This window comes from Triturus cristatus, chromosome 2_2 (genome assembly GCF_964204655.1).
Source record: "Triturus cristatus chromosome 2_2, aTriCri1.1, whole genome shotgun sequence".
Taxonomy (NCBI): Eukaryota; Metazoa; Chordata; class Amphibia; order Caudata; family Salamandridae; genus Triturus; species Triturus cristatus.
The window spans coordinates 627,965,948-627,982,581 of NC_140582.1; the positions used below are offsets into that span (position 1 = coordinate 627,965,948).

The 16,634-nt window shown below is 43.6% G+C and overlaps 1 protein-coding gene across 2 annotated transcripts in view; it reads right to left on the reverse strand.

Moving 5' to 3' along the window:
* NEK1 (NIMA related kinase 1) overlaps positions 1-16,350 on the reverse strand; it is a 1,277,786-nt gene extending 1,261,436 nt beyond the window's left edge. For both annotated transcript variants that reach the window (XM_085641815.1, XM_085641814.1), the window contains exon 1: positions 16,032-16,350. In XM_085641815.1, the coding sequence (XP_085497941.1) occupies positions 16,032-16,148 (117 nt within the window). In that variant the 5' untranslated portion in view covers positions 16,149-16,350. The remainder of the gene's footprint in view (positions 1-16,031) is intronic.
* Positions 16,351-16,634: the final 284 nt, after the last annotated feature.

Sequence of the window (16,634 nt, forward strand, 5' to 3'; positions counted from 1 at the left end):
CTGTTATGAAATTCCCTTATATGTAGCAACAATTCCCACATAAACTGCCTTCATTTCTGAGACACCAGCGGTAGGTTTATGCCGCATTTTTCTTATCTGTGTGTAAGCAATCGTATTTCTGTTGCACCACCTGGCATTTATTTTAAAAAATAATTGCACTGGACGCTGCACTTGGCACCTTAAGCAGCTTTTATGTATCTTTTTTAAGCAAAGGGAAACCTTTTAAAAACCTTTTAAAGCAGCATGTGTTAGCCGTGAATATAGCTACTTGATATTTCGCCTACCTAGCACTCCAGGCCCAAGCCTCGTTCCATCACGGCTGGTGCAGTTTGTGTGGAGGGCAGGGTGATCCGGAAACACTCGTGTTGACTTCCGGGTCAAAGGGGACAGCCGGCTGTCTGCGCGCCAGTTTCCTGCTGCCTTGCTACATAAGCAGGATGCCGGAGCGGACACGCAGACACCAGCGGTAGGTTTATGCCGCATTTTTCTTATCCGAGTGTGTAAGCGATCGTATTTCTGTTGCGCAACTGGAATTTATTTTAAAAAATAATTGCACTGGACGCTGCACTTGGCATCTTAGGCAGCTTTTACGTATCTTTTTTAAGCAAAGGTAAACCTTTTTAAAACCTTTTAAAGCAGCGTGTATTAGCGGTTAATATAGCTACTTAATATTTCGCCTACCTAGCACTCCAGGCCCAAGCCTCGTTCCATCACGGCTGGTGCAGTTTGTGTGGAGGGCAGGGTGATCCGGAAACACTCGTGTTGACTTCCGGGTCGAAGGGGGCAGCTGGTTGTCTGCGCACCAGTTTCCTGCTGCCTTGCCACACAAGCAGGATGCCGGAGCAGACACGTGCAGCGGGCGAACCAAAGGCAAGCCTGTCTGCGCCCGTCTTTGCCTGGACCGGGGCCATAACCCCTGGCCGTGTCCTACCAAATATGGGGCCTAGACTGACATACTCAAGAAAGAATCTTATGAGTTTCAATAAACCTAATTTGAAGCTTCTCTGCCAGCAGCTCGACGTATTTAAGGAGCCCAAGTCATTCTTAACGGCAAGTTTTGAATGTCCGTGTTAAAAGGTTATGATGACGGTTTGTGCTCAACATAACCTTTTAACACACACATTCGAAACTTGCCGTTATGAATGTTACGCGAACCTTGGTCCAGTGATGGCATAGAGCTTATGCGCTCTTCGTTTTTCTCCAAACCGGCTTCTAACTTTTGCATGCTGATGTATAACTTTTCATTGTCAGTGATAATATAGGGATGTGGCCCTCATTTGATTACAACATTTTTCTTTAACGTTTAGATTTCCCCTGATGAAGGGCCAATAATGGGCCTGAAATGCATTGGGATTAGGTCTTAATGAATCAGATCGAGTGCCAAAATTGGCTTCACATGTTGGATACAATTTAAACATCTTTATGAAGTAAATAAAGAATGAATACAACCAACGATTACGGATCCTAAAATATGAACAATTGTTGCATTACATGTTTAAATACAGCATAGCGGTCCACTACAGCTGTGCCGAGAGGGACGTTCTCCAGGTCTAGAGTACGCATCAAGTTTTCTGAAGTCCCCAACACTCCTTGGATCAGAGAGTGATACCTCTGTGGCACGCCACAAACTGTCAGCATCTACAGATCAAACGCTTGTCCGTGTTCAAACCTCTTTTCTCTCATTTTGCTACACTGTCTGATCACCCCGAACGCAGCACAGCCCCCTCTTTAAAAGCGCTCAGCAACAATGGAGTACGACGATATTTCACGTATTACAGATCTCAGAGACGACACGTTTGCTTTCGCAGACGACGCATCCAAAATCTACGCACTCATCAATGAGGAGATCACGCCCCCATCTAATCAAAGAAATAAGGAAAACAACTTACGTCAATGGTTATATCTCACGAAGAGAGAAATAAATCAATGTCTACATGCCGGCACTTTAATCAAGTACCATCGTGCACAGCAAATCCCAAGAGGACTACGAGTCCCCCTAAAACCTTTATTATGCAATAATTGTCCTAAATTCATTGAGAAATGGTATGCCATACTTAACAAGTGTTCGCTGGACCTTATTCTGCTTATCATTGAAGAACTTTCCTTAATTTTCGGTGATCGCAACAGTGAGATCACACAAATTAAGTCTGAACTACAAGAAATGATGGAGGCTGACGACTGGCAGAAAACCTTAGATGACACCAATATACAACTTAACAAATATTCTCAGGAAATCAGTGAACGAAAAATTTGTAAGTACAAATGGGATACGATTGATTACAAAATGGGTGAAGTATACACATGGGCTGAGGTATACGCCAAGAGACGCCAGAATAAGCCATACAGCCAGGAGACTGAAACATCTTCATCTTAAGGAGAATCCAGAGACCAAACAGGAAGAACCATACCAGCACAACCTTCAACTTCTGTTGCAACTCAACCTGACACTGCGGTTTCTTTTTTAGAAGAAGGCCAAAAAGATCAAGGCGAACTAGGATGGGCAAAAGACTCTCAATCAGAGCAAATCACAGGAAAAACACCAGCGACAACGGGGAGACGCAACAAGGCGAAGAGGCTTTAGACAGCCAAAATCTGGTGATAAACATCTCATCGTATCAACTCAACCAAATGGAAATTAAAGTGTTACAGAAAGGCACTTCTTTCGTACCCACAACCCACACCAACAAGTTGGAACTGGAGGTCAGCCTGTTTAAACTGATACGCAACCTACGATTACGCCATTTTTTTTAAAACATCATTGAACCTCAACATAAAGAGATAGAAGTAAAAGCACATTCCAAGTACCCATCAGTCACAAAACACTTGACACCTTTGAAAATCTCGTTAAAAACGACATCAACAAGTTCTACTTCAGGAATCGTTCCAAACAACAAAATCTCACCACAAAATAACGGAACATTTTGAATAAATTGGCCAACAACCAGTCGATCATCTGCCAGAAAGCAGATAAAGGCGGCGCCCTTGTTGTTATGGACATGACATTTTACAAAACACAAGTCGATCAACACGTTTCCATACAACCCTACTGAACAATTTAAAGATCATCTGGATAACATCTTGCGAAAAGCTACGGAAGAAGGCACCAAAGATGAAAGAATAAAGAAGTTTCTGATACAAACACATCCCAAGACACCGACATTAAACATGTTGCCCAAAATACCTCAAGACATCAAGAATCCACCATTTCGTCCAATTGTTTCCACTCGTGGAAGCATACATGAACCTGTGGGAAAATGTTTGGATGCACACTTACAACAACTTGTGGTCAGAACTAACACCTATGTCCGCGACACCACAGATTTTTTAAACAAAATTCAGGAAATACAATTTTCAGTCAATGATGACATCTGGATGTGTACGATAGACGTTAAATCTCTCTACACATCGATACCACATGACCTGGGCATGGAGGCTATTGAACAAACACTTCTACAATCGCAATTATATTAGGATCTTCAACTTTTCCTGATGGAATTGTTAACCTTCACCTTATACCAAAGTTATTTTCGGTAGAATGAGCAATACTTTTTGCAACTCACTGGAACTTCGATGGGCAATTGTGCTGCAACATCATATGCTAACATCTTCATGAACATTTTTTAAAACCAATACATCTTAAATCTGGACACTTGGAAAGAACACGCAATGTTATTCTTACACTACATAGACGATATTTTCGTACTATGGAATGGCACACAAGCTTCTTTGATCTCAGCATTGAATGACTTAAACAACATCAACCGCCGAATTCAATTCACATTCAACTATGACAAACACATCATAACATACCTGGATGTACTGTTGATCAACCATGGAAGTCACCTTGAAACCACAATATACAAAATAATCGACAGACAGAAACAATGTTTTACATTATCACAGCTTCCACCAATCATCTCTTAAAAATCACCTACCATTTTCACAACTCCTAAGAGTTAAGAGAACTGTGTCGGAACCAGCTGAACTACAATGACAAACAGAGAACATGTTATCACGTTTCATAGAACGTGGGTAGCCGGATAAAATCTTGCAACAAGCAAAAATCAAGTCTGATGATAAACAAAGATCTGCATTACTTTAACCAACAACCAAAAACAGAGACACCCAAATGGTGGTAGTATCGAAATATTCTACAACGAGTCACCGTTACAAACAATCCATCAAATCTCATTGGTCCATACTCACATTAGAATCGGATTTTAAAGACATCTTCAAAGATCCACCAAAATTCGCTTACACCAGGGGTAAAAATCTACAGGAGATAATCAAACCTAATCCGTTGGATAACTCGCAAAAAGGACCTTACAAAGGAACTATACCTTGCTTTAACTGCAGCAACTGCAATGTCATAAAAGGCAATTCAATTGCGCATCCCACGAGAGGCAAACCAATCAAACTATATGTCAATGCCACCTGCGACACCACCAACGTAATTTATCTGCTTAAATGCCCTTGCAGATGGATTTATGAGGGCAAGACGGAACGAAAAATCAAAAACGCGAATCAATGAACATAAAAGCAATATTCGCACTAAGATTTTTTGTTATCATTCAAGCCGAATGTTTGAGCACAAACCATCAGCATAACGTTTTAACACGCACATTAGAAACTTGCCGTTAAGAATGTTACACGAACCTTGATCCAGTGGTGGCATAGAGCTTTTGCTCTCTTTGTTTTCTCTAAACCGGCTAATTTTTATTTTTATTTTATTATGTCCTCATCTCACCATATAGCTTCTGCAAATATAAGCAAGAAACCAACCTTTGATCTTCAGCGCCCCCGGTTTCCACTATTGCATTGGCTGTAGGCCTAATCAGGCCAGCTTTTTCGTATGAAACTTGGTGAAATCATTGGACTTAGGGGCATTAGATCAATCTCATTTCTTTGCCCCATACTAAGAGCTGTGACCAGATGTTACACCCATCGTCATTCCTATGTCCCAAGTCCATACGGGCCATACCCAGAGCAGCCCTCAGCCAGTTCTCATAAAGCGGAGGCAATGGATCCTTTCATAACCTACAGATCTCCCCCCGGGCGATAAGGATCAAATACATTAGCAGACCTTTTTGTGGTGTTGACCATAGGGTCGTCAAGTTGTTATCAACACAAAATATTACCACAGATAAATTCAGATTAAAATTGACCTTAAAAATAGCACCAAGAGCGCATTCCACATTCTGCCAGAACTCTTTCAAGACACAACAGTCAAAAAATATGTGTAGGTCATAAGCCAGGGCAGAATCACATCTAGGGCATTTTGGAAAGAAGACGGGGCAAACTTTGCTATTTTCTTGGGGGTATAAAATAACCTATTGATTACATAGAAATGGTTCTTTTTTAGCGAGGCGGGTTAAACCACCTTATATAACATCTGTAAAGAGGGTTCAAACAATTCTGCAGCATTGTTCACCAAAGCAGACATATTCCAGACTACATGTTGTGAGGGGGGGGGGGGGGTGGGGGGGAACTGTGTCTTCTGCTTCCTGCAGCTTCTTGTACCAGGTCCAATTTCCCAGTTCCCACCTATGAGAGCTTTCTCTGCAGTACACCAAGAGGCTAGTTGTAGATATTTAAATCTAGAGAAGGAGTCTCTCATTTTAAACCTTAATTCCTCCCAGGGATGAATCCCATCTGTGGAAACAAGATCAGACCAAACCCGAATACCGGCTTTCTTAATGGGTAGTGCTAGGCTATCCTATAAACAAACAGGTAACCCAGGTGAGTCCCAAATGGGAGCAAAATCAGAGTAGTAGCCTATCCCCTATATTCTCCTGATCCTGTACCACAAGTTCAAAGCTGCTTTTAAAACTTGCAGGCGGACCTTTTTGAAAAATCTGGGCACTCCAAACTTATAAAGGAAGCCCTCTCCACCTCCCTCGAAAGCGACCCTTTCATTTAAAATCTTCCCTCAATTGGAACCCCCCACAGTGCAAAGTAATGCCCGAATATTTTTGAACTGAAAAGCAAAAGAATACCAAAGTATATCAGGTAGTGCAAGGCCCCCTTTCTGAATCTTACGCCTTAATTTCTTCCAGGAAAGCCGGGCCGTTTTATTAGACCAGATAAACTTCCAATTTTACTTTGTATTTTGCTTATATCTCTATGTGGAAACTCAAGGGGAATGGTGCTGAAAAGATAGGTCAATTTTGGCAGGATGACCATTTTTACCAAATTTACCCTACCATATATCGTAAGAGGCAAATTTGCCCATCTTAAAAAAAGACGATCAATCTCCTTCGCTACCCTCTTTAAATTAATCTTAGGGATGTCATCTAAATTATTTACTATTGTTATTCCTAAATATCTGAATTCCGTGCTTGTTTTACCCGGCCAATTGTCAACGTTCCAGATCATTACATCGGTCTTAGAGGAATTTGCAAGGTATCCTGAATACGAGCCAAATTCTTCGAGAAGGACTTCTACTCTAGGGAGGACCTCAGCAGGATTTTCTGTGTACAACCGCAAGTCATCCGCATATAGGGATAGCTTGCTACTATACCTATGAACACTGAACGGGACAATTAATTCATCCAATCTGATTGCTTGGGTGAGAGGCTCTATATATATAGATCAAAAAGTAAGGGTGAGATGGGACAACCCTGCCTCGTTCCCCTTGTAATACTGAAACTTGATGTCAGCATACCGTTCAGTAAATTCACCGCTGAGGCCCCCTGATAACAATTAATCAATGTCCGTATAAAAACTGGACCTAAACCCGTTGTTTTAAAACCTCCCACAGAAAGACCCAGCAGACACGGTCAAATGCCTTCGCTGCGTCAAATGCTGCCACAGCCAAGGGCATCGACCGTGTCACAGACAGGTCGATACTACCGATCAGCTGCAGGGTCTGTTATTGAATGAACCTCCCTGGGATAAATCCCTTTTGGTCCATATAAACCAACTGTGGCACTAACTTGACCATTCTCACTGCCAGAACGCTCATGAAGATTTTATAATCAGCATTGAGGAGGGAGACTGGCCTATACGAGTCGGCTTTGAAGGGATCTTTTCCTGGCTTTAGGATATGGACGATCATAGCGTCCTTCCACAATTTAGGGTCTCTGCCTTCTGCACTATAGACGTAATTGAAAAGTTCACATAATCTTAATACCAATTCGTCCTGTAGAATTTTATAGACTTCCCAGGAAAGGGCGTCAGTCCTGGCAGCCTTATTATTCTTGATCTTTTTAATATAGGTTGTTATTTCGCTCTCTGTAATATATGCGCCAAAGCAGCTTGGCTACCCTCAGTTAGAACAGGCAGTCCTTTAGATCGCAGCCAATTTTGGAGGTTCTCTACACCGGGGGAAATTTCTTCCCTGTATAGATCCGAGAACAGAGAAAGGAGATGTTTCTGATTGTCTTCATGCTTACATGAAGTTTCTCCATTCTCGTTTATAACTAATTCGTTTATATTATTCTTGGCGCGAACTACCCGTGCCTTCCAAGCAAGGAGAGCCCCCGCCTTTTCACCATATTCAAAGTGCTGCATGTTATGGGCAGACCACTGGGCTTTAATTTTTGATTCAAGTTTTCCCCTGTATTCCTGACGAAGGCAGTCTAGGTCTTTATTAATTCTCGTCAGTTCTTCAATTGATGGCTGAGGAGTACCGAGCCTCTCTTCCTCCAATATCCCTATCTGCTTTTCAAGCTTCCGAAACTCCAGAGACTCTGCCCTATTTTTGGAGCAGATCAGACTGTGTAGCTGCCCCCGAAGATTTGCCTTAAAAGCATCCCAGACAAAATCTAACGAAGTCGAGCCGATGTTAAGGGCGAAAAAGTCTGTAGTGGAAGCTTTAAGTGCACTAATTATATCGGAATCAGAAAGCATTGCTCTCTTCAGGGTCCATCTAGTTCTGGGATTTTGTCTAGCACTTAAGTAGGAAAAAGAAATGGGGGCATGGTCAGAGAGAATACTTGGCAAGATGGAAATATCATCAACCTTCTCTAAGCCCAGCCTGTCAGTTAAGACGTAGTCGATTCTCGAAGAGTGGCCATATTTTTTACTAAAGAAGATGAAACCTGTTTTATCTCCCTTTTTGGCCCTCCAGCCATCAGCCAGCCCAAGATCATGGATCATATTGATCATTGCGCGGCAGATGCGTGGGACACCATCATGGTGGCTATGATTAGACCTGTCCCAAGAAGAACATTGAAATCCTCCCCGATGATTATTGGGGTAGTTCTTCCTATTAATTTGGCCTGCATATTACAAATGTATGATGGATCGTCGACATTTGGACCATAAAAACGAGACTATTGTTAATTCGGCCCCCCCTATTTCAATCTGTGCTATGATCCATCTCCCCGAGTGATCCGAGGATACTGACTTGATGATGCCTTTTGCCCCTAACTTAATTAAGATTGCCACCCCTCTGTTATGCGCTACCTGTTCTGAGGTGCAAAAAAACTAAATCCAACGATATTTACCAAAGACAGTTTTACACTCAATATTGCTCAGATGAGTCTCCTGTAGAAGGCAGATCTGTGCAGAAGACTGCTCAAGATACTTTAATATTAATCTTTGCCTACGTGGGCACCTAAGCCCGTTAATATTCCATGATATAATATTAATTTTACTAGTCATTAAGACTGTAAAATCTGTCCAATAGAAAAAAAGCACCATTCATTGTTCTATCAAAGGTATAGTTTCTAACACTAATCTGAGATTGAGGATATTTTTTTTGATTTTCTCCCAAAGCATCCCCACCCGTGCTCCCCCTTCCACCCCCCACCCCTCGCAACCCCTGTGTGTGCCCCTTGTACCCCTGGGAAACTCCCCCCTGATCCTCCGGGCATAAGCCCTACGGGCGAGGTCCCTGGATGCTAACAGAAAAACATATTTGTATCAACCATAATCCTGGACTCTCCGGAGAGCCTGCGAGATAACCATTATAACCATTATGGTATTTACTGCACTTAAAAATAGAACCTTCATACCACCCCTCCCTAGTCTATACCTCACTCCCACCTCTGATTTTCTCAATAAGGGCATCTGCCTCTTCGATCTGTCGTATATTATACAAGTGATTATTCCACATAATTCGGAGGGATGCCGGAAACCTTAATTGGGCCTTAGCCCCTAGTGAAGTCAAGATCGTCATTCTTTAACCCAGCTCCCACTGTTTTGTGGCGGTGATATGAGACATATCGGACCCGATAGAAAACGAAAATGGACTGGAAAAAGAACTACATTTGACTGTGCCAACTTTCAGGGCCGAGGATAGGATTTTTTCTTTTAAGGAGTATGTTAAAAAATTAACCAAGATCTTTCTTGGCTTAGATTTAGCAGAATTCCTTTTATTTGGGTCCCGATGGACTGGCTGAATGTCCAATGCTAGATCAAATTCCTGGGAATCCTTTAAAATGGTATCCTTTAAGAAGGAGATCACAAATTTTTTTAATATCCCTCCCCCTCCAGGTCCTCAGGCAAGTTTAGTATTCTTAAATTGTTTTTTTCGGGCGTGATTTTCAAGACGCTCAATGTCATTCTTCAATTCCCTGTTCTGATTAGCTATCTTATCAACTTCCACCGAGGAACAGTGCAAGGCTTCTTTGATTTTTGGGATTTCAAGTTCCAAGACTTCTGTTCTCCGGGTCACTTCTTCAACTTTGTGAGCCAGTACTTCACAAGAGGACTGAATAGCGGCTTGGTTAGTTTCAGAGATAGTAAATCGTTTCCCAATGTCGTCTCTTAAGGCCATCTGAATATCTGCCAAGGATCCAACCCCCGTAGTGGAGGATGCATCCCTTCCAGAAAGGTCTAAAGTACCTGAAGTATCTGCAAGGCCCGATAAGACAGGAGGACCCAAGAGGATGGGAGCAACCACCACTGCTGATGCCTTATCTAGTAGAGCATCCGACCCGTTGACTTGATTGTCTTGATTCTCAAGGGCAGAAAACCTGTTAGATACGTCTATAGCAGGATGGATAACCACTAGTTGCTCTTCTTGTGCACCAGTCACCCCCGTTGCCCCCGTCTCAGATGGTAAAGGCCCAGATGGCAAAGGGGGAGAATTATCTACATGACCCAATGGAGTCTGCAACGAAGTGGTCTGTACACTAGGGGAGGCCACGCTGGTTTTTATATTTAATCCTTTATCAGAGGAAGTGGATATTACCTTATAAAAGGTCTTCAGGAGAGTAGTTACTCTGACTTTTGTGGATAAAACCTTCTTAGCCCTTCCCTTCCCTTTACCCCCCGTTGGTGTTGAATCCGTTGTGCTGTTCCCTTTACGCTGCCTAGATGTAACTTTTACCTCCGCAACTGGAGGAGAAACGCGTGGAGTAGTATCAATATCCACGCTGATTTTAGCAACCCTATTGCGGAGAGTGTACCTGCACACTGTTGTCTTAAGGTTTCGTTGTAAACTGGAGGGGGCGCTGCACGGAAAGCTGCTTGCGCTGTCATCCATACAACCTTGAGCCCCCCCCCCACTGGTCAGTCCACACCGTCTTTCTTACAACGCTCAGATTCAGCCGAGCATCAGGGGCAAAAACCACACCACCAGGGGGAACCACCCCCGAGCCAGACAGTCCTGGCAGTCCCAATTCAATCCGATGAAGTCTCAGGGCCCCAAGTGACTCATCCAGCACACACCTCAAATCATACTCAGTCCTGGAGAAACAACGATCTCCTACCTCACAGCAGGTCCCAGGCTCTCTCAGACCCAGCCGCTCACCGCCTCCCGCGCCGTAGACGCAGGGGCTGACTCTACCGTGCAGCGCCCGGAACTGGAGGCAAGGAATCCGCCTCCTCCACACCTGTGTCGCGCCAACGGCTCGCGGCGGGGAGAACTCCAACAGCAGAGCGCCGCCCCTTCGTTCAAGCACCATTCGCGTGCAAAATCAGGCGCGCGGTGAATCAAAAGAAAAAAGAACGTAAGTAGTCGCCTCGCTTGAAAACACGCGGAGGGAGGGAGGGAGAGAAACAGTTACGTGAGCAGTGGCACGAAAAAGGATAAAAAAAAGATTAAGATCGAAGAACGGAGTGGTAAACTTCCATACTCAACCGCCTAGAAACACTCGCAGGACCCCGTGGGAGCTCCCAAAACACACATCAGACAGGAGCTCGTCCGCGGCTGTTTAACTCCCAGCCGCCATGTTTCCCCACGTGACCTTAGCCTCTAAACCGGCTTCTAACTTTTGAGTGACCATCATTTGATTACAACATTTTTCTTTAACGTTAAGATTTCCCCTGATGAAGGGCCAATAATGGGCCCGAAATGCAGTGGGATTATGTCTTAATGAATCAGATTGAGTGCCAAAATTGGCTTCACATGTTGGATACAATTTAAACATCTTTATGAAGTAAATAAAGAATGAATATAACCAACGATTACGGATCCTAAATATATGAACAATTGTTGAATTACATATTGAAATCCCGCATAGCGGTCCACTACAGCTGTGCCGAGAGAGACGTTCTCTAAGTCTAGAGTACGCATCCAGTTTTCTGTAGTCCCCAACACTCCTTGGATCAGACAGTGATGCCTCTGTGGCACGCCACAAACTGTCAGCATCTACAAATCAAACGCTTGTGCGCGTTCAAACCTCTTTTCTCTCAAAATATGAACAGTGCCAACAAACGCCTTTACCCAAGATGGTCTCAGGCTTGCTTAATAACACTCGCTCTTTGGTCAAACATAACACTGAATTTGCGGAGTTGTTGACAGCACAAAAAATGGACATGGCTTTCGTTACTGAAACCTAGGCAGACAGTAACTCGGACCTCGAACTATCCTTAGCCATCTCTCCAGGATACACAATAATTAGAAATGATAAGACAGAATAAACGAGGAGGAGGCTTGACGATGATCATTAAAGATAATCAGTCCATAAAAGGTTCCCCTGCAGGAAGCAGCCCAGATTGTGAACTGCTTTCCTTTAATCACCCTAAGCGACAATTACACGTTCAACTGAACTCTACTGTACAGACCGCCCAGTGCGAGAAGCAAATTTGAAGAAACTATTAGCCCAATCATAGAAGCAAGTACTGACTCAGAGGACTTCTCTATTTTAGGTGATTTTAATTATCATTTGGAAAATTTAGAAGACCGTGACACAGCATCTGTAATAGAGATGATGGCCGGTGCCTCGTTGGAACAGAAGATCAAGCAGTCCACACACGAGGCAGGTCACACAGACGGAATTTTCACATCTAACCCACATCTGAAACTACAAGAGGTTCTGCCAATCCCGTGGTCAGACCATAAGGTCATCCTGTTTGTAGTAACTAGCACCCATCACATCCCTCATCCTCATGTTCCCCTCAGGACAATTAAAGGGCGCAACTGGAGGAATATTAACCCCCAGCTGTTGCAAACCACTCTAGCTTCCTTAAAACCTCTTACCCAGCCCTAGTTTTGATCTCTCACCCCCTCTTGAGATTCCTATGGATGGCTAGGATCCCCCCTCTAGGGGAGCACGTGTTGCTATTTCCGATTGAGGATTGCCTTGTGGGTTTGTTTGTACTTGTTGTTCTTTAAGTTTAAAATGGAACCGTATAGTGGGGTCTGGATGGTGTGGCTCTCAACGATGTTAACTCCTGTGCATGCTCATCCGCAGCACTGTGTGTTTTATAAATGTATATCGTATGCTCCTTTCATTGCTAGCGGCCGGCCGGAAGGTTATAGGCCTATATTTGTATATTTTTGAGTCTTGTAATAAACGGTTTCAAAAAAAAAAAAAAAAAAAAAAAAAACCTGACATAAGGTCCGAAGTACATATGGCTATATGGCTACAGGTAGTTTTAACAATTGGATTGAAACTGCAGTAAACACTTTAGCCCCGGAGAAAAGCTTCACTGGTAAGCGTACACAGAAATCAAAACCCTGGTTCTGCGACGCACTGCGTGCACAGAAACAACTGTGCAAAAAATTTGAAAGACGTTGGAGAAGGAATTACGCCAAAGCTGATAAAACTCTATATGCACAATCTCTGACTGGCTATAAAAAAACTGATCTTGCAGAAGAAAAGTAGCTACTTCTCAGAGAAAATCCCACAGGCAGGTAATTTCAGCAAAGTACTCTTTGTGACCTTAAAAAGTCTAGTCAAACTACCTGAACCAAAAAAAGAGGACAGCAGTGTGGAATTCTGCAACCAACTTGCACGGTTTTTCAAGGGCAAGGTGCAGATGATCTATGAATCCCTTATAACTAATGGCACTGACTGCACAACTGACAACTCCACTGCAAGCCCCCCGTGCACCGACAATGTTCGGGATTCCTTCTTGCTACCTATTGCAGAACAGATTCTGCAGGTAGTCAGAACAAAATCCGGAGCACCCTCTGACCCGTGCCCGCCAAAAATATTTCAAATGGCATTAAATTAGTAGAGAGCAACTTAGCTTACTCTTTAACCTCTTCAGTGCCCATGACGAGCTGGACTCGTCATGGGCCGCGGTTGCGCTGTGCCCATGACGAGTCCAGCTCGTCATGAACCCCGCCCGCTAATGTAACGGCCGGCACAGGGCGGGGAAAGGGCGTGGCACTGAAGGGGTTAAAGAAATTATTGGTTCAGGCATCTTTCCTGACGCATAGAAACTGGTTTCAATTCTTCCTCTTTTAAAAAAAGAAAAAACCTGATCTAGATCCCAGTCAGTGCAGTAATTATAGACCTATTGCCAGAATTCCTTTCCCTGCCAAGGTCCTGGAAAAAATCCTTAACTCCCAACTCACTGCCTTCATTTCCTCGGCAGACCTGTTGGATTCCTCACAATATGGTTTCCGACATGGGCATAGCACAGAGACTGCCTTGGTTAAGGCAGCAAATGAGCTATGGGCAATACTGAACACTGGTGCCAAGGCCGCCCTGATCCTTTTGGATCTATCGGCGGCTTTTGACACCGTGAACCAAGCCATCCTAATCAGAAGGCTCCTAGAGGCAGGAGTCAAGAATTCTGCTCTTAACCTGATCAAATCGTACTTGAACAATAGGCTTCAATATGTTCAGATTGGGGACTCTTGCTCAGAGCAGTTTTCGCTTCCATGTGGGGTGCCGCAGGGCCCTTCACTGAGCCCTACACTGTTCAATTCTTATATGACCTCCTTAGCGGATATCATCAGGCAGTTTGGATTTTTGCTGGTCTCCTACGCGGAGGTCGCCCAAATTGTAGTGTCCATCTCAAGCAACGCGGATGAAACTGCTGAGCGCTTCGGTCAATGTATGTCCCTGGTAGACCAAAGGATGACCACAAACTACATAGAGCTTAATGGAAGCAAAACAGAGGTTCTGCTGCTGGGATCCAATACTTCTTTTTGGTCACAGAACTGGTGGCCTCCTGGCATGGGAACTCTTCCAGTCCAAGTAGGTAAGGTGAGGAATCTGGGCATCATCAGATCAATAAGGTCTCTTCATTGGTCTTTTTAACACTAAAGTCAATTACGAAAGTGTGCTCGTTCATCCCCCGTGAAGCAGTAAAAACACTGGTGACTGTGCTAGCCTTGGCTAGATGGGACTATGGGAATGCACTATATATGGGCCTCCAAAAACAGTACATGCTTAAACTCCAGCGGGCGCAGAAAGCAGCCGCCAGACTGCTGCTGGATATCCCCAAATTCCAGTCCATTTCCCAAGGGTTAAAAAAACTTCACTGGCTCCCTATGAAAAAAATGATAGATTTTAAATCCCTATGCCTAGCATATAAAGCTATGCATGGAATCGGACCCGCGTTCCTAAAAAAAACCATCACCTGGTATCATCCTCCCAGAACCCTATATTCATCTCAGAGCAAACTCCTCCAAATACCCAAATTTAAGAAAGCCCGTAGGGGAGACAAAGTTTTGTCCTGGGCACAGTGAACTTATGGATCACGCTTCCAATCAACATCAAAAACAGCTCAACGTTACTTTCCTTTAGGAAATCATTAAAAACATGGCTATTCTCCAATTAACCTGCACCTTCATTTACTGAAATTCCAGCAGATACCTCCACACAGCGCCTAGACGCCCTTGGGCATTCGTGTGCTATATAAATTTCACAATCAAATCTAATTTCTATGTGGAAACCTTTAGGCCCTAACTCTCTAAAGAGCATTAGCTTGTACAATTATTTTCACAGCCATATCCAGTGAACATGGAAATTTCCAAGAAAAGGAGTAGGATTCACATGGACCACCAAATCTACAACATTATGACAATCAAAATGTTTTTGTAAAGTATCGCACCATCGACAACGAAGGATGCAGATCTTGTAACATTCTTTTTTTAACCTCTTCTCACACTTAAGTTCATTGCTACTCGTAAAATACCTTTTACCTAGCCACACAATGTTCTTATGGTTTTACCCACTCTGTTTAAACTTCAGTTTATCACCCATATCGATAAACTGGAGTTTAAACAGAGTGGGTAAAACCATAAGAACATAAAAATGACCTAGCCAAACGAAATTAACTAACAATTAAATTCTTAGTCACCCATATTGATTAAGAATGTAATTGCTAGTTCATTTCGATGTTCTTATTGTAAGTTTTACATTATACTACGTCAGTTCACATTGTACTCAGAAACCTAGTTAAGCGTTTCCTGAAAGGCCTGTCTTAAGATAATAACAACTGACTGACACACGTTAGTTACCACAGATCTCGAAATGGACAGCTCTAGAACATCGGAATTTCCCTATTCCATTAGATTTCCATCCTTGATCTCTCAGCTTGGGCTAGGCGTGTTACGGAGCGAACCGAGTTAAGCGATGCTGTGCAGTAAGGGGCAATGCTGTGGAAATGTGAAGGTTGTAATTCGCGGAAAACGATGCTGTAGTGCAGAGTAGTGGACTGTGCACCTGTGAAGGAGGAGCTGTACTCAGAGCAGCGAGGCAACGCGAGGTGCTGTACGCCAGAACTAATAGTGCAGAATGAGCGCAGAGGGCACTGTGCTAGGTGCAGTATTGCTGTGAGTACTTGGTGTTTTTAAAGCAATGTTTGGCGCGCATGTGGTTTCGGTGCAGGGTCTAATGGAAACAATCTTAAAGCTACATACAGTACATGCACAAGTAGTACAGGACAGCACTCACCCGCGCGATGCTGATCTCTTTGATGACATAGTGACGCCCGTCCTCCCTGGAGGTCACTAGGATAGCGGTGCCGAAGGAGCCCTCCCCGATTTTGGCCACCCGGTTGTACTTGTCCATGGTTAGGGCATCCCTATAACATAGTGCTGCAGTCTTCGGGACTTCAGGACGCGTTCATGCGCGAGGGGCGTTGAAGGGTCACAGCCTCTTCCCCGCAGTGGCGCACAATGGATCGCTCCAGGCACAGAGGCAGCAGCAGCACATCCTCGGCCCAAGCCACTCTCTCTGTGTATCGGTTGCTGAGCAGCGGCCGCCGGAACTTGAGACGTTCATAGAACTAGAAGACGGACCAACAGAACCCAAGCGACGTTGGGAGACATTTTTTTCATTCTTTATTGAAAAGTTTAAAACGCACAAAAATAACATAATACCGGTAATTGCCGGTCGTGTATTCTTATTTTGGCTATGTAAATTCTAGAAGGTAGTACGTAGAAACCACATATCCGTAAAATCATCTAAATTCTTTTTTTACTTCAATGTTTTATTTTGCGTAATCACTTAGAAATTAATCAGACACATTTAAAACAGTTGCGAAGTGATGTATTC